Consider the following 27396-nt stretch of genomic DNA (forward strand, 5'->3'; position numbering starts at 1 on the left):
TGGCCTAATCTCCCTTTTCTATTTCAAAACCTCATTACTGTGGTCCCTATACCTGAATTATGTCTGCCTTGCCATTTTAAGGAGCATCAGGGTGATTCTTTCCTTAACAGACGTAGAGAAGACTTTTCCAGGGTAACACTTTGAGTACATTTCAGAGTCAGTTCTTTACTCCAGATTCCAAGTTCAATGTTCTTTCCTCATCTGGTGTCGTCTTTGTGTCTTCAAGACTGTAGAATCAAGAAGCAGTTTGTTCTATAAAAATTTTTTATTTGTATTAAGAAAAATATACTATTGATAGTCTCTCGAGATTATGATATGTCTTCTCCCCTGCCCTGGGTGGGATAGGAGATCAGAATGACTGGTCATTTAACCTTACTTCTAGTGTCTAACCTGATGCTAGATCCTTCCCTGGTACCAGATGCTAAAAGACTTTACCATTCTGCAAATTGTGCCAGCATCTGAAGTGTCAGGTATGTTTTCTAGGTGTGGCTCTCTGTCGAGTTGTGATTGGACATCAGCAGGTGTTCGAGAACATGTGAGTCGATTTAGACAGATTCATGTATTCATTAACCCTTGCGAATAAGAACAAAGCAAGACAATACAGAAATCAGTAGATTTTCAGCACTTACTTAGTACCATGTATGGTACAATGCATTGGGCTGTTATAAGAAATGACTTTTTGCTCTTGGGGAAGTATAGTTGAGGAAAAAGTTACAAAATGAAAATAATATGATCACAACAATAGGATAAACTAGAATAGTAAAATGTGTGAGGTAGTACGAGAACATAAAGGAAATGGTGATTAATTCCCCAGTGAGAAAGTTGGAAGGAGGGTGATAATAGAGTTGAGAATAAAGATTAGAGAGAAATTTACTTAGTAAATGAAATAGGGGGAATGCTGTGCCACAAATGTAGGCAATAAAAATTCAACATTCAGGAGCTGAATGAGGCTGGAGAGGAAAGGGCAGAGGAGCCAGTGGCTGGACCTGGGTCTAGTAAGGGAGTTACACCCAGACTTTACAAGACTAAGCTTGACAGATACAGCTTCACTGTGTGTAGGCAGTGGCTGATTGCTACCAGGGAGTGGGGTGGACAGATCTGTGTGGTTGATATATAGCCTGATGACAGCATGGAGGTTGGTGGGAGGGGGAGACAGTTGAAGAAGAGCATCTGATTGGGGGATTGTCGCAAAAACGATGATGCACTAGCCACTGCATTGGAATGGGGATAAGACGATCAGGTGTCTCAGTTATTTAGGAGATAGAATCATTAAGACCTGGAGACGGAGCTGGGTTCGAGAGATAAAGGCAAGGATTTCTCTCATTGGCAGTGATTCCTAGTGCCTAAGGTAGACAGGAGACAGAAGATAAGAATTCAGTTTTTGGGGGATGCTGATTATTAAAGTTAGCATAACCAATGACCATGTGGGGCCTGTAGCCTAAGGAAGGATTAGAAATACTGACATTTTGTTTATTCAGTAAATGTGCCAAGTGTGCATGATGTGTAAGACGTTCTGTACATTTTGGAAAAAGACATGAATGTCCTTTGTATTTTCATTTATATGTATATATATATATTTTGACATTTCAGAATGCCTACATCCTGTTAGGAAGTTTCCAACATGTTGTATTTTTTATCCTTGTAAATGCCCTATAAGATTAGATTATCCCAATTTTTTTAGTAAGAAATTTGAAGCTCCAGCAGGTGAAGTAACCTGCACTTGGTCATGAATCCAGGGATCTGCCCATCTAAGAATGAACCAGAGTTTGCTGTGCCCCAAGTTCATGTTCTTTCCTCTTCCCATAGCATTCTCTGAATTTCCTTGTCCTTGAGGACCTTGTGTTGTGGCGAGGGAAACAGAATATAAGGAAACTAATCATGACAATATCAGAAAATCAAAGAGTACATTTCATGTACAGTATGTGCCTTGGGTGTACAACAGATGGGGAACTTTGTACTTGTGCAGAGGAGAAATGAGTGGCAACCAGGGAGAAGGCCAGTGAAGCCTTACCAGCGGTCAGGGTGGGTATTTAAGCCAGGCCTGGGACACTTGGTTTATAAGGCTAAGCTGCAGGCCAAGGCAGAAGCAGATTAAAGTTAGAAGGTGGGTAAATCAAGGAAGATTAGATTAGAAGGTAATCCAGGAAAAGGCAAGGGCAGGTAGTTACTGTTACTAGGAGAGCACAGGGCCAGAGCTGGAAGGCAGGCCCCCCTGAGGCCAGCTGACTGTGGAGATGATGAGTAGTCCTCTGTGGCTTTCTGAGGCTCCCGTGGGAGAGATTTCCTGAGTCTAGCTGAGGAAGGTGAAGGCAGACAGAATGAGAACCTGCTGATACCAGTCCTGCAAATGGAGAGAGGTGTGTGTGGGGGGGGGGGTAGGGGAGCGAGGCGGGAGCAGCAGGAAGCTTGGCTTCTTGAATCCACTTTTGGGTACCGGCTGTCCCTCCATGGAAAGGAGAGAGGCGGGATGGAAAAGAAGGAGCCTGTGGATCAGTTGGCCTGCCTTTGTCCTCAGAGCCCTGGCTCTTGTCTTGGTGTAAGGTCAGAGCCCTGAAAATTAGGCCCAAAGCAGGATCACTGGAATGCGGGACTCATGGCGGCTGCTCAGTGTTGCTGGCTCTTCCCCCTGATGTACCATTGCTCCTGTGGGAAGCATCAGACTCTGCTGGGTATGGCAGGGTTTGGCTGTTGGATCCCATGAGGCTTCTGGATGCAGCACTTCCTACCCCTCTGAGGGTCTCCTGGTTTCAGGCTCAGTAGAGGGGTGTGAAGGTGGTTGTACCTCAGGAGAAGGTCTGGCCTTTCTCCCTGCTGTTCCCCCGGGTGGGACTCAGGCCTCTGCCCACAGAGCTCTGGGAAGACAGAGGGCTGAGCCCCGGAGGCAGTCTACCTCCACAGCTCCTGTCACTGCGCCACTTCACAAAGGGCAGGAAAGTAGGTCTCTGAGAAAGGCCAGGAATAAAGGGGAGCAAACTTAGGTAGTAAGCAGATGCATTAGTCTAATTGCTATTCTAAAATTAATGGGGTCTTTTATCTCAGAGGAACACTTTTTAAGCACTCATGTAATTTGGGAACAAAGATGCAGGTCGGGCTAGAGCTGGGCTCCCCTGGAAACACAATCCCCCATTTGGTAAAACAATCTTTTCCTTTCTTTCTTCCTCTCTTACCTGCAGATCAACAGATTATGGCACCACCTATGAAAAGCTGAATGACAAAGTGGGTTTGAAGACTGTCCTCAGTTACCTCTACGTCAACCCCACCAACAAAAGGAAGGTGAGAAGGGGGATCACTGGGTCCTGAGCACTCCCTGTGGGGTGGCAGGGAAGCCAAAGGCCAAGAGCTAAGAAAAAGACAGTAGCCGTGGAGTCCCTTGCAGAATGTCTATTTTATATGTCAAGAACACCACAGACACTGTAATTCAAATAACTGCCTTGAGATAGTAGTGACAATAATAACAACAATGATAGTAAAACGGTGTAACTATTTTAGGAGCTTCTCTGTGCTGAGGAGGGCTTGTGCTGTGTGCTTTACACACTTTATCTCATGTATCCTCACAGTGAATCTCTAGGGTACAAATGATTACTGTCCCCATTTTACAGAGGAGGAAACTGAAGTTCGGAGAGTTTAAGTAACTTTCTAGCCTAAAGCCAGACAGTAACAGATAGTATGGTGATTAACAGATCTGGGATTGGAGAATGGGTTGCCTTGACTCTGGGCTTCCCAGGTGGTGCAGTGGTAAAGAACCCGCCTGCCAATGCAGGAGATATGTAAGAGATGTGGGTTCTATACCTGGGTCGGGAAAATCCCCTGGGTGAAATTATATAATGTCAGACTTTGGTCACAGACCTCTTGGAAGAAGGGAGCCTGGGTTCCACAGAATGATGGATGATTATAGAAAATAAGTGCTGTATGATCTATTGGCTGTGGGGAGATGTGATCTTTCCCCAGCGAGGGAGGCACTCCTATTCAGAAACTTAGGCAGGCCTGGCCCGAGTAGATACCCCACAGATATGAAAGACCATTTCAGGGTTTCTAAAGGACTGAAATGGACACTGCCCAGCTCTCCCCTAGTCATCTGATTTTTACTCCCCGGTGGTTTTGCAAACCTTTTCTTTAGCGAGGTAGGTGCAGGGGTAGGTGCAAACCCATTCTTCAGCTGTCCCTGATTTCTGATTCCAACCTGGCAGAGTCCAAGCTGTGACTGAGAACAATGATTGTCAGTGCTACTCAAAGCAGAGCAACTTGGACTCAAACCCTTAGCATCATAACCCAGAGCCAACCCTTCTCCTCACTCCCACCTAGCTATCCCCAGTGAAGGGAGGAGCAGAATTGGTGACTGACTCCCTGGCTTAGCATTGGTGGCTGTTGCTCAAAGATCCAGCAGCTCCAGGGGTGCCCACACCTGGGAGTGTGCCCACCAGCCAGGTGCCAAAAAACTGATAATCAGGATGACTATGTACATACCTGTTCCTGGTTTTAGCTGAGGAGTTTCTCTTTTTTAATCACAAAGGGTTGTCATATTCTCATTTTGCAATATTGTTATTTGAATTATTGAATGTTAGACCTGGGAAGGATCATAGATTTCATCTAAACAAGCAGTTATTGATGGTTTTTGAATTGCAACTCCTCAGCAAATATGCTTAAAGCTCTAGATCTCCTCTTAGACACATACCCGCCCCAAACAAAATTTAGCTAATAATTTTTGGATGTTAATGAACATTCTTAATCCCACCTCTTGACCCAAGATGTCCATGTAGTCTTGGTTAAGAATCTTTCATGTATACTAATAGTTTCAGTTTCCAGATGAAGAAACTGAAGCCAGAAAAGGCCCCAAAGTCAAGTGGAAAAAGGAGCCAGAGTAAGAGCCGAGGGCTCCTGATGCTCAGTCCAGGTTTTCTGGCTTCAGACCATGTTTTGCTCCTTTTCCTTCCATACATTCACAGTGCCGGGCTCTAAAATTGATGGTCTAGTCCTGACCTGGGAGCTTGGGGCAGCTTGCTTCATGATCTGGAATTTAAGCTCAGTGCCATGTCCATGATGGACACATGATTAAACTTGACTGCATCAAGTCAGCCATGATCCAGCTCCACTCTGCCTTATCCCTCCCTTTATTAAGAAGAATGCTGAGTGCAACGGAGGACAAATGTCCTTCCTAGGTTGCTCAGATAGTCAACGGCAGGATGGGCAGTTTGTTTTTAACTCTCAACATAAAGCTCCTCCCACCCACACAGTGACTTGGGGTCAGGTGAAATCACACGGAGTGTCTGCACTCTGGGAGAAGAGAGAAGTAGGTGTTTGACACATGGCAGATGTCCTTCAGCAATGATCTCTCACCTATGTCTGGACCACAACAAAAGTAATCATATCTTCATGGAGATGATAGATCAGCTGTCTTTGTAAGGATTTTCCCAAGGGGCCTATGAAGAGTCATGCCTGTTCACCTCCATTCTGGTAGTCATCTGTCACATATGTTTTCCATTAGACTCCTACTCATATCTTTCAGTTTTCTGCCATTTTTCTCTACTCCTAGTTTATCTTTTCTTAGTATAACCTACAGGTGGTCAGTAGTGTGGGAGACAAAGGGAGGATAAGACTGAGGGTTAGAATAATAATAGCAATAATAATAATGCTGAGGGTTAGAAAGAACGTAAAGCTAGGCTTTGATGCCCACTGATGCAGAAGGCACCTCCATTTCCCCATCCCAGAGATGATGTTCAGACCATGGGCTCTCTGGAGCAATTTCTCAGAGGAATTATTGCCCAGTTAACAAACGTTGCATCTGAATGCAGAGTTCCAAAGAATAGCAAGGAGAGATAAGAAAGCCTTCCTCAGTGATCAGTGCAAAGAAATAGAGGAAAACAACAGAATAGGAACAAAAAGAGACCTCTTCACGAAAATTAGAGATTCTAAGGGAACATTTCATGCAAAGATGGGCTCGATAAAGGACAGAAATGGTATGGACCTAACAGAAGCAGAAGATATTAAGAAGAGGTGGCAAGAATACACAGAAGAACTGTACAAAAAAGATCTTCACAACCAAGATAGTCACGATAATGTGATCACTGACCTAGAGCCAGACCTCTTGGAATGTGAAGTCAAGTGGGCCTTAGAAAGCATCACTATGAACAAAGCTAGTGGAGGTGATGGAATTCCAGTTGAGCTGTTTCAAATCTTGAAAGATGATGCTGTGAAAGTGCTGCACTCAATATGCCAGCAGATTTGGAAAACTCAGCAGTGGCCACAGGACTGGAAAAGGTCAGTCTTCATTCCAATCCCAAAGAAAGGCAATGCCAAAGAATGCTCAAACTACCGCACAATTGCACTCAGCTCACACGCTAGTAAAGTCATGCTCAAAATTCTCCAAGCCAGGCTTCAGCAATATGTGAACCGTGAACTCCCAGATGTTCAAGCTGGTTTTAGAAAAGGCAGAGGCACCAGAGATCAAATTGCCAACATCCGCTGGATCATGGAGAAAGCAAGAGAGTTCCAGAAAAACATCTATTTCTGCTCATTGACTATGCCAAAGCCTTTGACTGTGTGGATCACAATAAACTGTGGAAAATTCTGAAAGAGATGGGAATCCCAGACCACCTGACCTGCCTCTTGAGAAACCTGTATGCAGGTCAGGAAGCAACAGTTAAAACTGGACATGGAACGACAGACTGGTTCCAAATAGGAAAAGGTGTACGTCAAGGTTGTATATTGTCACCTTGCTTATTTAACTTATATGCAGAGTACATCATGAGGAACGCTGGGCTGGAAGAAGCACAAGCTGGAATCAAGATTGCCGGGAGAAATATCAATAACCTCAGATATGCAGATGACACTACCCTTGTGGCAGAAAGTGAAGAGGAACTCAAAAGCCTCTTGATGAAAGTGAAAGAGGAGAGTGAAAAGGTTGGCTTGAAGCTCAACATTCAGAAAACGAAGATCATGGCATCTGGTCCCATCTTCATGGGAAATAGATGGAAAAACAGTGGAAACAGTGTCAGACTTTATTTTTTGGGGGCTCCAAAATCACTGCGGATGCTGATTGCAGCCATGAAATTAAAAGACGCTTGCTCCTTGGAAGGAAAGTTATGACCAGCCTTGATAGTATATTAAAAAGCAGAGACATTACTTTGCCAACCAAGGTCCGTCTAGTCAAGGCTATGGTTTTTCTCGTGGTCATTATGGATGTGAGAGTTGGACTGTGAAGAAAGCTGATCGCCGAAGAATCGATGCTTTTGAACTGTGATGTTGGAGAAGACTCTTGAGAGTCCCTTGTACCGCAAGAAGATCCAACCAGTCCATTCTAAAGGAGATCAATCCTGGGTGTTTATTGGAAGGATTGATGCTAAAGCTGAAACTCCAATACTTTGGCCACCTCATGGGAAGAGCTGACTCACTGGAAAAGACTCTGATGCTGGGAAAGGTTGGGGGCGGGAGGAGAAGGGGACGAAAAGAGAATGAGATGGCTGGATGGCATCACCGACTCTGTGGACATGAGTTTGAGTGTACTCCGGGAGTTGGTGATGGACAGGGAGGCCTGGCGTGCTGTGATTCATGGGGTCGCGGAGAGTCGGACACGACTGAGCGACTGAACTGAACTGAACTGAACAAAGGTTGAGCCAATTATGGGCTTCCTAGGTGGCGCTAGTGGTTAAGAACCTGCCTGCCTGCCAATGCAGGAGACATAAGAGATGTGGGTTCGATCCCTGGGTCAGGAAGATCCCCTGGAGACGGGCATGGCAACCCACTTCAGTATTCTTGCCTGGAGAATCCCATGGACAGAGGAGCCTGATGGACTACACTCTATATGGTTGCACAGAGTCAGACATGACTGAGTGACTAAGCATGCACACGTATGCATGCATGCACACACGCACATATGTTTTAACTTCGTAAGAAACTCCCAAACTCTTTCCAAAAGGTCATTTTGCCTGTGTTTTCAGAGAAACACCACCAAAACGCAGTTAAATCCCACGTAAGAGGCACTGCCACCCAAAAAGCTAAAAGTGAACATATTTTCTGCACTCAGTTCAGGAAGAAACAAAAAATAGGCTGGTGCCATGGATTTGCTGATTTATTTATTTTGGAACCTTGCAATAGAAATTGACTTCATAAGGAGACTGAGTGATCCTGAAGTGCTTTCTGAATCATCCAAGGAGGGATGAAACTAAATTCTGTTTCATTTTATTGTTAAGTGTTTTTGATTGTATCCTGGGCCTCAAGATGTTGGTAATGCACAAATATTCTACGTGGTGACTTTCTCTTAACCAGAATGTTCAAGTTTACTAGACCTACACTTCTCAAGCAACTCAGGAAAAATGAGAGATGTAAATGAAAATACCCTTGTGCTTCTTTACTGGTCTAGTGATGTGTGGGTCACTGTGACCTTGTAGTGCAACTTTTTTAAAAGGTCCTGTCTTACGTGTGTCTCAGAGTTTAAACCAGTGGTCATCCGAATTCTCATCTGAGTTTGAATTAAGCAAGATTCTTTTGATTCTCTCAGCATTCAAATTATCTGTAGCTCCCGATGTTCATCAGGTGGCTAATGGCAGTAGTCTCTAGCAGATTTTTCAGTTAATCTTGTTGAAGTAGTGACTTTTCACCTAATGAATTACTTATGTAACAGATGGCTACTGCTTTCCCTGGAGGCTGTGAGTACATCAGAGTTCTGTCACCCTTAGCAAGACAGTGAAGTGTGCTCGTGTTTATATAGTTGTTCCCAAAGCTAATTGTTGATGTCTTAACACTTTTTTGACAACATAAAATTTCCCAGCGTAGATAGCTAATAAGCTATTAGATTGACAGTAGAAATGTTGATGTGTGTAGAGTCTCCTACTAGTATTAATCTTAGCATTAATTGAGCATCTACTATGCTCAGATTCTTTTTAGGATCTTTATCTGTATAATTGCCAGTCCTCCCAACCACTTTAGAAAGCAGGCGAGATAAGGCAAGAGGCTATCTGTAAATCACACCATGCTTGTTATACTTGTAAATGGTGAGTCTTCAAGAGTCTTCCCAGGTTTAATTTATAAATAAAGGTTTATTTGGGGGACGAATTAGAAAACATCTGGAAATGCTCAGTTCAGTTCAGTTCAGTCGCTCAGTCGTGTCCAACTTTGCGTGACCCCATGAATCACAGCACGCCAGGCCTCCCTGTCCATCACTAACTCCCGGAGTTCACTCAAACTCATGTCCACAGAGTCGGTGATGCCATCCAGCCATCTCATTCTTGGTTGTCCCCTTCTCCTACCACCCCCAACCTTTCCCAGCATCAGAGTCTTTTCCAGTGAGTCAACTTGTCGCATGAGGTGGCCAAAGTATTGCAGTTTCAGCTTTAGCATCAGTCCTTCCAATGAACACCTAGGATCAATCTCCCTTAGAATGGACTGGTTGGATCTCCTGGCAGTAAAAGGGACTCTCAAGAGTCTTCTCCAACACCACAGTTCAAAAGCATCGATTCTTCGGCGATCAGCTTTCTTCACAGTCCAACTCTCACATCCATACATGACCACGGGAAAAACCATAGCCTTGACTAGACAGACCTTTGTTGGCAAAGTAATGTCTCTGCTTTTTAATATATTATCAAGGTTGGTCATAACTTTCCTTCCAAGGAGTAAGTGTCTTTTAATTTCATGGCTGCAATCAGCATCCGCAGTGATTTTGGAGCCCCCCAAAAATAAAGTCTGACACTGTTTCCACTATTTGTCCATCTATTTCCCATGAAGTGATGGGACCAGATGCCATGATCTTCGTTTTCTGAATGTTGAGCTTCAAGCCAACCTTTTCACTCTCCTCTTTCACTTTCATCAAGAGGCTTTTGAGTTCCTCTTCACTTTCTGCCACAAGGGTAGTGTCATCTGCATATCTGAGGTTATTGATATTTCTCCCGGCAATCTTGATTCCAGCTTGTGCTTCTTCCAGCCCAGCGTTCCTCATGATGTACTCTGCATATAAGTTAAATAAGCAAGGTGACAATATACAGCCTTGACTCACTCCTTTTCCTATTTGGAACCAGTCTGTTGTTCCATGTCCAGTTCTAACTGTTGCTTCCTGACCTGCATACAGGTTTCTCAAGAGGCAGGTCAGGTGGTCTGGGATTCCCATCTCTTTCAGAATGTTCCACAGTTTATTGTGATCCACACAGTCAAAGGCTTTGGCATAGTCAATGAGCAGAAATAGATGTTTTTCTGGAACTCTCTTGCTTTCTCCATGATCCAGCGGATGTTGGCAATTTGATCTCTGGTGCCTCTGCCTTTTCTAAAGCCAGCTTGAACATCTGGGAGTTCACGGTTCACATATTGCTGAAGCCTGGCTTGGAGAATTTTGAGCATGACTTTACTAGCGTGTGAGCTGAGTGCAATTGTGCGGTAGTTTGAGCATTCTTTGGCATTGCCTTTCTTTGGGATTGGAATGAAGACTGACCTTTTCCAGTCCTGTGGCCACTGCTGAGTTTTCCAAATCTGCTGGCATATTGAGTGCAGCACTTTCACAGCATCATCTTTCAAGATTTGAAACAGCTCAACTGGAATTCCATCACCACCACTAGCTTTGTTTGTAGTGATGCTTTCTAAGGCCCACTTGACTTCACATTCCAAGAGGTCTGGCTCTAGGTCAGTGATCACGTTATCGTGACTATCTTGGTCGTGAAGATCTTTTTTGTACAGTTCTTCTGTGTATTCTTGCCACCTCTTCTTAATATCTTCTGCTTCTGTTAGGTCCATACCATTTCTGTCCTTTATCGAGCTCATCTTTGCATGAAATGTTCCCTTGGAATCTCTAATTTTCTTGAAGAGATCTCTTGTTTTTCCTATTCTGTTGTTTTCCTCTATTTCTCTGCATTGATCACTGAGGAAGGCTTTCTTATCTCTCCTTGCTATTCTTTGGAGCTCTGCATTCAGATGCTTATATCTATCCTTTTCTCCTTTGCTTTTCACTTCTCTTCTTTTCACAGCTATTTGTAAGGCCTCCTCAGACAGCCATTTTGCTTTTTTGCATTTCTTTTCCATGGGGATGGTCTTGGTCCCTGTCTCCTGTACAATGTCACGAACCTCCGTCCAGAGTTCATCAGGCACTCTTATCAATCAGATCTAGACCCTTAAATCTATTTCTTACTTCCACTGTATAATCATAAGGGATTTGATTTAGGTCATATCTGAATGGTATAGTGGTTTTCCCTACTTTCTTCAATTTAAGTCTGAATTTGGCAATAAGGAGTTCATGATCTGAGCCACAGTCAGCTCCTGGTCTTGTTTTTGCTGACTGTATAGAGTTTCTCCATCTTTGGCTGCAAAGAATATAATCAGTCTGATTTCGGTGTTGACCATCTGGTGATGTCCATGTGTAGAGTCTTCTCTTGTGTTGTTGGAAGAGGGTGTTTGCTATGACCAGTGCGTTCTCTTGACAAAACTCTATTAGCCTTTGCCCTGCTTCATTCCGTGCTCCAAGGCCAAATTTGCCTGTTACTCCAGGTGTTTCTTGACTTCCGACTTTTGCATTCCAGTCCCCTATAATGAAAAGGACATCTTTTTTGGGTGTTCGTTCTAAAAGGTCTTGTAGGTCTTCATAGAACTGTTCAACTTCGGCTTCTTCAGCATTACTGGTTGGGGCATAGGCCTGGATTACTGTAATATTGAATGGTTTGCCTTGGAAATGAACAGAAATCATTCTGTCGTTTTTAAGATTGCATCCAAGTACTGCATTTCGGACTCTTTTGTTGACCATGATGAGCACTCCATTTCTTCTAAGGGATTCCTGCCCACAGTAGTAGATATAATGGTCATCTGAGTTAAATTCACCCATTCCAGTCCATTTTAATTCACTGATTCCTAGAATGTCTATGTTCACTCTTGTCATCTCCTGTTTTACCACTTCCAATTTGCCTTGATTCATGGACCTAACATTCCAGTTTCCTATGCAATATTGCTCTTTACAGCACCGGACCTTGCTTCTATCATTGGTCACATCCACAACTGGGTATTGGTGTTTCTTTTGCTCCATTCCTTTATTCCTTCTAGAGTTACTTTTCCACTGATCTCCAGTAGCATACTGGGCACCTACCAACCTGTGGAATTCCTCATTCAGTATCCTATCATTTTGCCCTTTGATATTGTTCATGGGGTTCTCAAGGCAAGTATACTGAAGTAGTTTGCCATTCCCTTCTCCAGTGGACCACATTCGGCTGTGGTCCATGTGATGCTAGACTCCTTTAAAAGTAAAAATGAAAGTGAAGTCACTCACTTTCATTTGGCAATGCACAAATATTTGAAAGTCACTTTGAAAGTCATGTCGAACTCTTTGGGACCCCACGGACTGTAGCCTACCAGGCTCCTCCATCCATGGGATTTTGCAGGCAAGAGTACTGGAGTGGGTTGCTGTTTCCTTTTTCAGGAGATCTTCCCGACCTAGGGATCAAACCCAGGTTTCCCACATTGTAGGCAGATGCTTTACCATCTGAGCCACAAGGGTTACCGTCTGAGCCACCAGGGAAAAAAACTCCCTTAAGGAAGCTGCAATTTGGACTAGTTGTATCTAAATAGAGTATAGATGTGAAATGCTGGGAGCTACTTGAGTTGAAGTTGTTCTGGACCGTCCTGTGGTGGCATCAGCATTGTTTTAATGGCATTGATCTGCATTAGTTGTATTTGATGTGATTCTGCATTTCTTGCTGTTTGCCTTTCTCTGACCACTTCCTGGGTGATGTCTGAGCCTGGCACTTTGAGCTTGAAGACCGGTGCATTAGTTTTCTGATGCGTGTGTGTGAGGTTTGCCTCTGGAGGAGCCCTCTGTTCTGGTGGCATCTGAGCTCCAGCTCACAGCCTACCCTTCCCTTTGTAGGAGATTAACATCCCTGGGTTCCTGGAACTCATTATTGTCAGCTGACTCTGTCCACAGTCCCATGCAGAATGACACGTGCCAAGGTTAAAAGCCTGCATTTACCGGCACTGCGCTTCATAAAACAGGCTGAAGTCTTTGGGCCTCAACAAGAGAGGGGCTCAGCTATCATGGGTGTCTATTTAAGAACAAATCTTTGACTGAATAGAGAAATGCAGGCGGGTTATGGCCTAATTGCTCTGGCTCGAAAGCGGCTGCCACCTGCAGATTTGGAAACAGCGTTTTGGAAATGACAGAGAGCACAGAAAGTCCTGACTTCCAGGGAATGTGATCAAATTGCTGCAGGGTAGAGGTGTGTGTGCCTGTGTGTGGGGATGGAGTGAGAGAGGGTGTGGGAAGACGGGAAGCACTGATATCAGAAGAGAATAAGGACTTTTTTAAACTGAGCTCCTAATAGGTTCTGGGCACTGGGCTAAGCTCATTTCTACAGTTTTTAGTTTCTCTCTTAATCCCCTGAGCCCTGGTAGTTTTATTCCCATTTGGCAGGTGAAGAAACTGAGGCTCAGGCAGATGAGCCATTTGCTTTCTCTAAAGTAAGAGGGGTTTCAGGATCCCTGCTCACCTCTGTCTGACCACACAGGCCATGCTCTCTACTCTGACCTGCTTCAGCTTGGCTGCCCCTGCCACAGGTGCAAAGACCAGCTTGCTTTCATCCCTGGATGCGTAGTAACTCTGTTGCCTGGAGCTTTCTGCCCATTACTGTTAGAGGATTATCAGTTTCTTGGAGGAGGAGAGGAGTGTTAGATCCTCCTTTCCTAATTGATTTACCAGTAAGAAGGATAATTACTTCCAGGCTACCTTGCAGAAATACAGTGGGAATCACCACTCAGATTTCTCTGATGAGCCGGTCGTCTCTGTCAAGCTGTTAAGAGGCATTGTGTGTCTGATCAGATGTTGGTTATTTCCATGTCAGCCTCTCAATACAGCAGCATAACCCTGAGCTCTCTTTGACACAATGGAAAACCTCTAAACTAAACACAGAATCTTAAAAGCTTGGACCCCCTGCTTTCCCTGACCACGTCTCCTGAGATTGCTGGAGGGTCAGGGAAAATCAGTTCTAAGGTAGTATGCTTTCAATTCACAGATATTAAAATCTCTTATACTAAAGCAAAGCAAAACAAGAATGTGGAAGGATAATTTAGGCTATTAAACCATCTGTTAAGTGTCTTGCTCTGAGCAAAGTATTTTGGATGGGAGGTTCCTGCTTTCAGAAATATGGAGTCTACTCAGCTAGACAGGATGCACACAGAAAACAGCTGCATGCATTGACCTACGGTCTCAAATGTGAATGCAGACAAGGGCCAGACAGATAATGGCCATGAGAGGTGTGGACTGCCGTGGCCACTTGGTGATCTAGGTTCCTGGTGACTGTCCTCATGTGGAGAAAGGCTCAGGGCCGCCACAGCGTCATTGTCACTGTTTCCTGATTTCCTTAAGAGATTTTTCTCTGCCTATTTTCTTATAAATTGATTTATTTGGAAATGTTTTAGATAGGCTAAGATGTGGAGTTCAGTGTGTGGGACCTGGCAGGCTGTCCCAAATTTGCATGAATCCCTTGGACCCAATTGGCCTCATGTGTTATATTCTGAGTAGGAAGTCTCCAGATAAAAAGCTGGTATTTAGTGTGGTCCTTGGGGCAACAGGATAAGGATGACACATAGAAGCTGCTCTGGTTGGGGCCCTGCGGTGCTGCTTTTATGATCTGTGTGAGAGAGAAATTAAGCTGAGCAGTGCTCACAGAGCACTGCCTTTGACTCAAAGGACTCACCCAGTAGGTTCTGCAGTGCAGAGGGACCTTTTATATCAGGTAAGGCTAAGACCATTAGGACAGGCGGAGAAGGCAGGCATCTTCTTTATGTTCCTGGTTCTCCACTTGGGTTACTAAGTGTTCTTGAATAAGTGAGTTTCCTCGCAGAGCATCCATTTCCTTATTTGTATAATGGCTAGGGTGGGTCCTAAACTTTTTGAGGCTCCTTCCTGCTTAGATGGTCTGGCTGGCCACCATTTGGACTAGGCCTCTCAGAGGGCTACATGGTGATATGTGATGATCTGTGGACTTTGGGTTTGGTGGCAGTCAGGTTGATCGTCCTTGGAAGGTGTGATCCCCATAACTCTTGGATTTATGGCCATGTATTCGGGAAGATCCCCTGAAGAAGGGAATGGCTACCCACTCTTGTATTCTTGCCTGGAGAGTTCCACAGACGGAGGAGCATGGCGGGCTATGCCATGTGGGCTCGCAAAAAGTCAGACACGACTGAGCAACTAACACTTTCACTTCATTGGCCAGCTAAGCCCTGTCATTCAGGCCAGGCCTTCTGAAGTCACAGTTCCTTGTTCAGAAGGTGGCTGGTTCCCTGCAACCCACTGTCTCTGCTGGTGGAACTCAAAACGGCAGCATCTTCCATGGCACAGTTGAGGCACTCCATCAGCATGAGCTGATGCAATTCCCATGAGCATCACGTTCTCAGCTAGGCATGCACAGCCCTCCTCCAGCAGGAAAGGGAGCTGGAGATGCTGTCTGCATCTGTTCTGGCAACCCAGGGGTGAGGACACCACATATCAAAATAGCAGACAAGTGGTGAGCTCTTCTGTGTCATACTTCTTCCTTCATAGCTACCTACTTCCTGCAGTCTCAACCAGGCATCTCATCTCTGTGGACCCTGCTTTCTTCCTTCAGTAGAAGAAGCATAATAAGCTATATTTAAAAAGCAAATAAGAGAAATCCCTCTTAGAGCTAATATTTGTTTCTGTTTCCAAAGAATCTGAAAAAGAATGGATATATATAACTGAATCACTTTGCTATACACCTCAAACTAAAACCACATTGAAAATCAATTATGCTTCAAAATAAAAATTTAACAACAGTAATAACTTAAAAAACAAAAGTAATAAGTGTTTATGATAGTAATAAAATGGCAATAATAATGATGTTGATGATGATGATGATAAGGTGAAATAGCAGCCAGCAGCTTTTGAGAAGTTTCACTATGTGTCAAAATTATTCTAAGTGCTTTATGTAAATTAACCCATTTAATACTTTATCAGCAACTGTATGATGTTGGTACTATCATTAGTCTATTTACAAATAATGAGAGTTTGACAGCAAGAGGTCAGTGACCTACTCAGGTTTGGTTGCTGATGGTCACTTACCTTGGTCTAATATGCTCATGTAACTCACTTTTGCTCATGTTTAATTCTTAGACTCACTGTGTATCAGGGATAAAAGGGCCCTCAGAGACTAGTCTAGGAAGGCTGTCACTAAACAGAAAAGACCACTTGGGGACTTGCCCAAGGTCATGAAGTCATTTGCAGTGGAGCCGTGTTCTCTGCCAAGTTCGGGAGCTCTTGACAGCTAGAGCGTACAGATCTGATGACCCCGACTGGCTTCCACAGTGGGTGCAGGTAGGGAGCTGGGAATATGTACTTCCTACCCATCTTAGTCAGTGTGTGTTACAAACTACAGGCTTCATCCAAGTATCTATAGCTTCTCACATCTCTGGTCTCAAAGCCTGAGGGATATCACAGCTGGAATTCTGTCTCAAATGAATCTGAATGAGAAATCAAGGGTCTGGAATCCAGGCCGCCTCTACCACGTTGGAAGCACAGAATGGTTGAAAAGTGTGCCCAAAGCAAGCAGTTATCAGAGAAATTAGACTGGGTCCTTCGGGGCAGAGTGTCAGGAAAAAAACAGGTGGGGTTTCTGGTGTAGGCCTCTCTTTTCAGTAGCTGGGGGACTTTGACCAAGTCACTTAAATTGCTTGAGCCTCTGTTTCTTAAGCTGTAAAGTGGGGATAAAAGACTGTTTACTTGTCCCCTCCTCCTAGGACCATAATTAGAATAAAATGAGAAAGGTAGTATTGTTTTGGAGGAAACCAGCTACAGAAAAGGACCCCTGGGAAGAAGCTGCCCCCAGGACCACACCCTGGAATCCAGGAGCCCTGTGAGCTGGCTGCAGGGCTCCTGGACCTCCACTGCTGGGCTACCTGCTTCTTGGCTTCTGTGGGGAGGAAGCAGATCCCAGAACTCTGGTTTTTTGAAAGCCTCACTTCCTGCCGTGTTCAGGAGGCACACCACCACCTTTGTTTTTCCAATCATCTTCCTTGTCTTTTAAAACCAAATCTGCTGCCTGACTGAGAGAGATTGATGATTGTGCTGATGGAGAGAAATGGTCCCACTCTTGTTAATTCACAACCAGCTCGTTTTTCTTGCCTCATAAATTAACAGTTACTGAGAGGCTAGAGCAGTGTTTCGGGAGATGAGTTTAGGGGAAAATGTGTGAAAGGAAGGAGTGAAAAAAGGAGAAGAACGGAACTTGGACCAAACTGTCTTCATTTATAACTGATTCCAACTCCAAACGTTTCTTTTCTTGGTATGTTCAGAAAAAGAACCAGAAAGTAAAACCCCAAGAATGAAAGTATCTAACTTCAGGGACTGAGAAATCAGAATAAAGGAAAGAAGAAATCAAAAGAGAGGTGAATCAATGAGGGGAAAGACACTGGATTCTAGGTTTCCATTTGCCTTTGCAAGTGTGACTCAGCGATGGAGTGGATGTGAAGTGTGGTTCAATTCAAGCTAATCACTTAAAGGAAAGGAATCGAGAGTAATTCTTGGAAATTCACTCTTTAGTCACAAAGTCCCTTTCTCAGCAAATATATGCATGTGGTCCCCTGTATAAATTACTGCAGTGTGCTCTAGCCAAAAATTTATTTAAAGGCTCATTAAAATGATTACTAGTTTTTTTTTTCTTTTGCATTTTATTTGAAAATGGGAAGAATATAAACCTATAGCCTGGCTTCTCTCCAAAGTGCCCTTTGAGGTTTGCATTGAGTATATCATATTTTTTAAAATAAAGATATGATTTGCAGTAAGATTATTCATGCATTTAAGAGGAATAATAAAAATTATCTCTTTACTGTACTTCATCATGATTTATGTTTGCCTAACCTGTTTTCTTTTTTTTTTTGTAATTTTATTTTTATTGGTTTTGGGTTTCTTTAGATGCATATATGCATCTATGTGTGTATAGAAGATGTTCAACAAAGAACATTATGCAAACTTTAGAAATAACTGGAAGAATTAATACTGTGCCAGACTTGAAGAAAGATGCTATTCTGTGGCATAGTCTGAGCCAGTGAAAGATAGAGGTGCAAATCAGGCAGACTTTTGGAATAAAGCTTGGGATTTGAAGAGGAGAGAAATGACAATCTCATAGGGGAAAGAGGATTTGGAGGTCTTTAGAGACTTATTTTGTTTAGCAGTGGCAAGTCTGGAGAGGGATGGATGGGGCTAGATGTTGTAGACCCATCAAAGCTCAGGAATGGAGTTAGAACTCGGTGCAAAAGGGCATGGGGAACCATAGCAGGCTTCTGAGCTGGAGGCTGATAGCAAGAGAGCTGCACATGAGAAAGGCTTGCAAGAACCTCTTGGGCTGATGAGATGCCCATGTCAGGCATCCTACTCCATCTCTTCTCCCTGCTCTGTCTTCCCCAGACCTTCTGGGTGTGTGTTCTGAGCATCACAGACAAGAGACAATTTTGCACAGAGTCTGGGAAGCCAGGGCTATATAATCTTCCTAATGTTCTGATGCACAGTTACATAGCAAATGGGTCTCACTGCCCCTAAGGTAGAGATGTGTGTGACAAAAACAGCCATCACCACCCGTGGAAGAGATGACTATCGTTTTCTTTCTTGGTGAGCTCAGCCAAGCAGAGAGATTGCTCCTGGCACACATGCCTTGCCCCCAGCCCGTCCCCCCATTACCAGCCCAAGGTCAGAATGACAGACGTCAATGTTCAGCACACGCTCAGCTGGCAGGCATGTCCGGGTAATGAAAGGCGAGCATCCTGGGCTCCTCTGGCTGCCAAATAACTCCAGGGCAGATTTGGAGGAAGCAAAGCCCCACCCCTGCAGTTGGGGTCAGGCCAGCCAGTGCACATGAGACACTGACCTCAGTGACGAACGGGCACCCAACTTGTGCTGGCACCTCCACGTGGAGAGCCCTGGGTGCAGGAGCAGACAGACAGCCTGTCCCTCCATGGCATGAGCGCGACCCTGAGGAACGTCCCAGGATGTCTTATGATGACCAAACTGAGGAAAGAAATGAGCCAGAGAGGACACAGGTGCGAGAAATGTACACGACTGTCTCCCTGCTGTCAGAGAGGGTCAGAGTGCAGCTTGGTTTAGAAACTTTCTCACTGTTCCTGTTCCTCCCTAGTGCCCAGCAAGGAGCTCTGATGTGGAGAAAAGGGCTTCAGAGTACACGCATGCCTTGCTGTGTGACCTTGGATGCACTGTTCACCTTCTCTAAACCATAGCTTTCCCATCTTTAGATGGGGCTCACAGTGGGGTTAAAGAAGCAAACCTAGGAATGAAATAATTTATATAGAGTGCAAAGAGTAGATGCTCAACACTGCAGCCCCCTTCCACCACCACCCCACTTAAAGGAACCTCAATTTGGCTTCCCCTCTGCTCAGCGATGCCTCCCAGTTTCCAGGTAGCCCATCTCTGATAGCTGATTTTTTCATGGGAAAAGGAATCTCTCCCTCTCTCAAGCCAGCATTAGGCAAAGTCTGTTCAACTTCCAAAACGACAGTAAATGTTGTCCCCTCTGCATCCCTTCTATTTCTCCCTCTATCCAGCCACCTGTCTTGTGTACTTTCTCACTGATCCATTGATTGCTCCTATCTCTCTTAATGGAGTATAAATTAAAAGTGATGGTTGCCAGCCTTGGGCAGTATGTGCAGAGCAAGTTTCCACCCGTTATTACCCAAGCCCCATTAGGCACATAGAGCTGGTGACACAGGGCTTTGCGTCCAGGTCGGCCTGGCTCCAGAGCCGCAGAGAGCCCTGCAGCGTTGTGACCCAAGGAAAGCCGTCTCCATCTGTGCAGACGCGCACGCAGTCTCATCGCTCCCTCTTGGTGTACAGATGATCTGACTCAACACTGTGCGTCCGGGGAGCTCCTTGCTTTGTGGGGCCTCTGTGCCAGGCCCAGGAAGCACACAGGCAGAGATTGTGTTTAAGTGGAACTTTCATTTAGGACTGAGACGTGGGAGAGAAGTGGGTGGTGTCAGACCTCAGGAACTGCAGTTATGGCAGCAACTGCTAGAATGGAAAATGACCGCCGTTTTATGAGAAAGTTGGGAAGGGAACAGGGTGAGAATGAATTCGGGTGTTCGAAGAGGGAGAAAGAGCGCGCGCATGCGCATCGAAGCAAAAGGACAAGGGGAAAAAGCGCGCGCGTGCGCATTGAAGCAACAAGACAAAGGTCCCGCAGCTTCAGAGAGGCCGGTGCAGGCTTCAAACCCAGATTGTCCAGACTGGAAACGTGAGCTCTGTGATACAGTGGCTTATTGGCCTCCCTTGACTTAGATGGACACTCTGACCTTCCAGAGTCATCTCTTTACACATCTACAATAGTGTTGATATGCAGTGCCATGGCCCTGTGCTAAGAAGTTATGGAAAATGTTCCCTGTACTGAGGAGAAGTCAGAGGAGTGCAGGGGTGCTGAGTTGCCTTCAAAGTCAGACAGATAGTAGACCAGGGAGAATGGGGTGGTGTTTCACCTGCAGAAGACGCCTGAGCATTCAGTCATTCCCAGCAGTGAGCTGCAGGGCTCTGCTCTGGCATTCCCACACGGAACCCCCATAGGGCGAGGCTGGCTAGTCCCCAGGGGGCTGTTTGGTCAAGAAGCCACTTTGTGTAAATCCTGACTCTACCTCTCAGCAGCTGGTGTCTGGGGCACATTATTAACCATTCCTAAGCTTCTGTTTCCTCATCTGTGTAATCATGATAATGCAAGTACCCACCTCATAGGCTGAGAGAAGGAGTAAATGAAAAATGCTTGCAAATGCTTAGCCAGGGACTGACTCCAGGTGTCAAAGTTAGTAAACCCTGCTACTATTACTCTTATCATCACCCTGATGTCAGGACAACTGATGCCTATAAACAAGGGGCAATCCCATGCTGGGGCTGCCTACTGACAAGTGGCCCTCATCCTAGCTGGGTACTCAGGGTCTTCTTGGGCATCATGTGATCAGTTTGGAGCAGTGCAGAGCTAGTAGGTGTCTTGAAGGTTCAAGCCTCTCTTCAAACTGATGAAGAAACTAAGTCCCCATGAGAAGACTCTCATACACTCAAGGTTACCCAGCTTCTTAATGGTAGAACTATGGACTTCCCTGGTGGCTCAGATGGTAGAGCATCTGCCTGCAATGCAGGAGATGAGGGTTTGATCCCTGCATTGGGAATATCCCCTGGAGAAGGAAATGGCAACCCACTCCAGATTTCTTGCCTGGAGAATCCCATGGACAGAGGAGCCTGATGGACTACAGTCTATGGGGCTGCAAAGAGTTGGACACAGCTGAGCAACTAATGCTTTCACTTGCACGGCTTTGGACATCAGAGCTCTGGCTTCAAGCCCAGTTCCCTTCTTGTGAAGTGGCACAGAAGACACTGCACAATGCCGACAGGTCTAGGTAGTCGGATGGCCAAGGAGGATGCAGACAATGGGGAGCTCTGAGGTTCTTGTGTGTCCAGTAAACTTAGAGGCTGCCAGGCACGGGGATCAGAAGGGGCCAAGTCAGTCTTTCAGACCAGGGTGACTCAGGTGGGGAATCTCCCCAGGGCACCTGGCTATGAGTAAGGTCCCCAAGGTCATCTTGGACCCAGAGCAGGCCAAGGCAGAAAAACTGAAAAATTAGAGAGTCTGAGACAAGTCTCTAAACCAAGAGAGAAAAGGTCCAAGCTGGAGAAAGAAGGTGTGCTACAGTCCAGAGGGTGAGAAACGATCCCTAACAGAGAGACCAACCTGGAGGGAAGAGAGCTGGAGGACAGGGTGCAAGGCAAGCCTGGGCACAGGCTCCCAAGACTGTGAGGTTACTGGCAGCCTGTTTTCATGGGGGTACTTTTCCCTTGTTGGGGGGTGGTAGCAGGAGAGGCACTTGACTGATTAAAACAGTCAAGCCAGGCCAGACAAGAAGGACGGACACAGAAGAGTAGCAGAGAGATAGGATGCAATTATCCAAAGTGGTCTTTGGCCTGAACCTCCAATCTTTAATCATCCCTGGGGAGACAGTGACAGGAGATATATGCGTGGACCATTTCCTGACGCCGCTCTGGACCTTTGGAGAGGAGTGAGTTGATGTCAGAGCAGACTCTTAGCACACAGGTTAGCTCCAGAAAGTCGGCTTGGAATGATAAAGCGCTGGCTTCCTGGTCTCAGCCGCCCTGCCTCGATCCCAAATCATAGTGCATCAGCATTCCATAGCTCAGAGGAGAGCAGTCTTGGAGACGCAAGGTTGTAAAAAGTTATTTCTTGAAGAAGATTTCCTCAACAATAATAGCTTCATGACGTGGCTGTCTGGAGAGCCCGTCTTGCCTCCACTGGATCCTAAGACAACTATAAATGGTTTAAAGTACTCTGCATCACCCTCTCCTCTCAAGCAGCTATAAAGATGCTTTCTCTAGAAACCTCCAGCTGCTTGTGTATGAACTCATGCATGCTGAGTTTACCCTGAACTCCTCAGGTGAGTACTTAGGGTCTGAACCGTCAACCTCTAGAAGTGATGGAGCGAGAGGAAGTGGTAAGGAAGCAGACCCTTACCCCAGTCATCCTTTCAAAAAATGATGCCAGTCAGAATGTGTCATTTATTTTTAGGAATTGCCATTTGATCATGGCATTCCTTACTCAGAAACTTCCATGACCTGCCCAGTATCACTGGGAGAAGTCTATACCGATGTGTGATTTATCTTTACAGGTTCTGAGCTTATCTGTCCACGCTTCTCTTTGCCCTGCTCAACTGCATCAGTTCTTTGACCTGGGACAACTGGTCTAGTTGGAAGAAAGAAAAAAGTGTTTATCTATCGAATATGTTGGAGTGTGTTTCTTGTGTCCCTGGCCTTTGCTTTCATGGAGGCTTGTCCAGGAGGGTGATAGATGCTCTGGGTCACAGACGAAGGAGGTGCTGGCTGTACGTGGCAGGGCAGGAGGGCTCACAGTGAACCTAATATTAAAGTCAGGTCAGTGCATCAGGAGGGGTTTACTGAGGACTCATGGTGGGGGCGGGTTGCAGGGGGTTTCTAGGCAGAGGAAATAACATGCGTGAAAGCTTAGATGTATGAGAGCATGAAGCAGGTTCAGGAAGCCCCAGGAACCTTGCAGGGGGTAGACCGAAAGCCCATGTGAGGAAGTGGCAGAGGAGGAAAGAGAGGTGGTAAAGCGCCACATAGTAAGGGTATCCTGTTCTGGGCTGGGTAGTTGAGTGTTTTGTTTTGTTCTTAACAGAGTACAGAGTAGGGTGTCATTGGATCAGATCTGTTGCTTAGAAAGGTCACTCCGGGGGGTAAGGGTGAAGGATGGTGAGATTGACATCAGAGTCCAATATGACATTGCCTTATAAAAATTATTATTAAAATGATTGCTGTTATTGAAATAATTATTTAAAAGATTAGAAGTCATCCAAATGCCCAACCATGAGAGATTTATTAGTCAATTAAAATGCATTAGTGTGGTAGAATATCATGTAATAATTAACGATTAGGTTTGTTGATATGAAAAGTTCTTCATTATATATTAGAAAAAAAGCAGTTAAGAACTATGTATTTGAAATAGAGCAACTGAAACGCTAGTGACTGACATGGTGCTCTGGGTAAGGGATGCTGAGGGCCTGGACTCCTGTAGTGGTGGAAGGTTGGAGAGGAAGGTTGGCTTTGAGAAGGGCAGATGACACCACCCTTATGGCAGAAAGTGAAGAGGAACTCAAAGGCCTCTTGATGAAAGTGAAAGAGGAGAGTGAAAAGTTTGGCTTGAAGCTCAACATTCAGAAAACGAAGATCATGGCATCTGGTCCCATCACTTCATGGGAAATAGATGGGAAAACAGTGTCAGACTTTATTTTTTGGGGCTCCAAAATCACTGCAGATGCTGATTGCAGCCAGGAAATTAAAAGATGCTTACTCCTTGGAAGGAAAGTTATGACCAACCTAGATAGCATATTAAAAAGCAGAGACATTACTTTGCCAACCAACGTCCATCTAGTCAAGGCTGTGGTTTTTCCCGTGGTCATGTATGGATGTGAGAGTTGGACTGTGAAGAAAGCTGATCGCTGAAGAATTGATGCTTTTGAACTGTGGTGCTGGAGAAGACTCTTGAGAGTCCCTTGGACTGCAAGGAGATCCAACCAGTCCATTCTAGAGGAGATCAATCCTGGGTGTTCATTGGAAGGACTGATGCTGAAGCTGAAACTGCAATACTTTGGCCACCTCATGCAATGAGTTGACTCACTGGAAGAGAGTCTGATGCTGGGAGGGATTGGGGGTGGGAAGAGACGGGGACGACAGAGAATGAGATGGCTGGATGGCATCACTGACTCGATGGACATGAGTTTGAGTGAACTCTGGGAGTTGGTGATGGACAGGGAGGCCTGGTGTGCTGTGATTCATGGGGTTGCAAAGAGTCAGACACGACTGAGTGACTGAACTGAACTGAACTGAAAGACATGGAGTCAACTCAACTTACAGTTTATTTGGATGTTGTAGATTTTAGGGTGGTACTCAGGATTTCAGCTGAGTAGATAAATGAGTGGGGATTGGGGATATTAATTAGACATGGATGAACTACAGAAAAAGAACAGGTTTGGGCAAACGATAATCAGTTTGGTTAGGGCATATTGAGTTTGACCTCATGGAACATCCAGGTATGAAAGTTTTTAGGCAGTTGGATTTATGGGTCTAGTTCTTAGGAGACAGGCTTATACTTAAGAGCACACGTAAGTCTTAGCAAACAAAGACAAATTCAACAATAAAATATGTTTGTAGTTCTTGTTGTTGAACATAGGATTAAGAGCAAATAAACCCAGTTTGGCATCAAAAAAAGCAGACATTAATTAAAAATTTACTCTGTGTTTAGCACAGTGCCAGGCACAGGAATCACCAAGATGAACAAGACTTGGTCTTTGTCCAGGAAAACACATTACAATAGAGGTATGTATTAAATGCTTTGGTAACAAAAGAGGAAATGTTTAAGTCTACTGAGAGTGGTTAGTAGAAGACATGGAACAGAGGTCATGTTTGACTTAAGTTTTAACAGATGAGTGAGAGTTTGTCAAATGGATTAGTGGTTGTAGTTGAATTTCACTTTAGAAGGCATGTTGTAGAAAAAAGTAGATATTAATTTGAATCCCAAGAAGTTGAATATTAAATCCATTAGATGCTTTCACTATAAAATTCAAGTTCCATTCTATGTGAATGCTAAAACTAAATATGTGTTTTGTAAGCCAGTTTAAGTTCTCTCTGACTGAATAGCTCATGTCACCTTCACTTACCATGAGACAAAGCAGCATTGAATACCTGAATATGGATGGTGCCTGTGATATGTTTTCCTCCTGTTCATTGCAGCCAAGTCAAGCCTGGGTTATGGATGGACAGCCCTTCCTTAAGCTCCAGGCAGATGCCCCTGGTTGCTTTAATAAGAATGGGTGAATGCACCCTTTCTCACCTCCCAAAGGGTTATTGAAGGTCACTTAGCAAAGTGGTGGCGGAATCCCACTGCTGCATGTACCTTGCCACACTGCCAGGCACTTCCAAATGATGCTTCCCACATGTTTGGTCGCTCTCCTTTGGCAGTGCTTGTGTGTACTTTTACCTTTAATTATGAGGCACAGCAGTAAGGACCAGTTCACATTTGAGCACCGCAGAGGATGGAAGCCAGCCAAGTGGTGGATGCTTGACCTGGTGGGGGATGACTGAGCGGCAGAGTTTGGACTCCCTTCTTACCCTTTGATTTTGATACATTTTAGTGCATTTTCTATACTTGTAGGTCTTTCTGTGCTCTGGGAACCCACTCAACCTCAGCTTGCCTCTTTCTCTACTGCTATTAGCACCTTGCATTTTTGACTGGGAAATGAATACAGTGCAGAGACCAAATCTTCTCAAGTTGATATGACTCTCAGTAGTTGGCAGGTAAATTTATAATCTGAGACTAGGCTGTGCTTTAACATCTTCCAATCGGATGGCATTTATTGGGCAGGGAGGTCTGTTTTTCAGGGGAAAATGTGATTTAAGTTAATTTGCTTTTATGCAGTCCCCACCCTGCTCAAAATCTTCTAGCCACTTCAGGATTCAGGCTAACATCCATAGCAAGGGATTAAAGCTCCTCGCTCACCTGGTGGCTCAGATGGTAACGACTCCACCTGTAGCACAAGAGACCTGGGTCAAATCCCTGGGTCAGGAAGATTCCCTGGAAAAGGGAATGGCTATCTGCTCCAATATTCTTGCCTGGAGAATTCCTTGGACAGAGAAACCTGGAGGGCTACAGTCCATGAGGTCACAAAGAATTGGACACAACTAACCCTGGAGAAGGAAATGGCAACCCACTCCAGTGTTCTTGCTTGGAGAATCCCAGGGACGGGGGAGCCTGGTGGGCTTCCATCTATGGGGTCACACAGAGTCGGACACGACTGAAGTGACTTAGCAGCAGCAGCAGCAACCCTGGAGAAGGAAATGGTAACCCATTCCAGTATCCTTGCCTGGAGAATCCTGAGGACAGAGGAGCCTGGCAGGCTATAGTCCACAGGGTCGCAAAGAGTCAGACACAACTGAGCGACTTCACTTTCACTTTCAAGCGACTAGCACACTTACCTGCACCAGATTTTCCTCCTGCCCACTCTTCTATCCTCATAGAATTCAGACATGTTCCATGTTCCCTTTCATTTCTCCAGCAGGTCCTATGCTTGGGCTCACAATGTCTTAGAAGTTCCTCCCCGTGCTCTCTCTCTACTTACTTGGATTCTAACCATCTTCAGGGCCCCTTACAGAGTCATCTCCTCCTTGAGACCTTTATTATCAACTCACCCAGTGTTTCCTCCTTCATTGACTGGCCTTTCCGCTTTACATACTGTTTTTAATGTTTCTATCTGTAGAAACATGGCTAGCTATTTTGGGGCCTGGGCTAAGTTCTCCCATTCCTGTACCCATCAGAATGCCTGATCCAAGGTCTTAGGTTCTCAGAAAACAGCATTCTTGTTGCTGCCTTGAACTGTGTTGAGGACATTTCCAGTATAGCTGGATCCCAGTCACCTGTCGATGGTTCTCAGCCTTTCCCTGGGCATGGCCTGTAGAGGGTTAACTAAACAAGAGGTCTTTTGTTTCAGGTTTTATCTCTTCCCTATCTGCTTTCCTGATCCAGATGGCACCTGAGTTTGGCTGCTTCATCCTGGACTCACCTCCCGTGTTCAGCCTTCTGCTGGCCTCTCCTGTCATTGCATTGGGACTAATGGCTTCCAGCTGTTATAGCTTATGATCTTTCACCAGCATCCTCTGCCAGAATCCAGAGCCTAGCACCTTCTGCTGGGGGCAGAGAGATGAGGAAGGGGAGGGGAGCATTTGTGGTGGAACTGATTACTCCCTCCCTAGTGCTTTTACAGCATTCTGTTTATCCTCTCCTAGCATAAATCTCCCTGTAGTTTAGCCATTCACCTGTCTGTCTCCCCTGCTAAACGTTGAAGCCCCCCAGGGCC

The 27396-nt window shown here is 45.1% G+C and overlaps 1 protein-coding gene across 1 annotated transcript in view; it reads left to right on the forward strand.

Moving 5' to 3' along the window:
• SORCS3 (sortilin related VPS10 domain containing receptor 3) overlaps positions 1 to 27396 on the forward strand; it is a 642617-nt gene that overhangs the window by 277116 nt on the left and 338105 nt on the right. The window contains exon 3 of the mRNA XM_055424699.2: positions 3174 to 3273. Within this exon, the coding sequence (XP_055280674.2) occupies positions 3174 to 3273 (100 nt within the window). The remainder of the gene's footprint in view (positions 1 to 3173; positions 3274 to 27396) is intronic.

Source organism: Moschus berezovskii, chromosome 12 (assembly GCF_049115385.1).
Source record: "Moschus berezovskii isolate FMDL1 chromosome 12, NW_MosBer_1.0, whole genome shotgun sequence".
Taxonomy (NCBI): Eukaryota; Metazoa; Chordata; class Mammalia; order Artiodactyla; family Moschidae; genus Moschus; species Moschus berezovskii.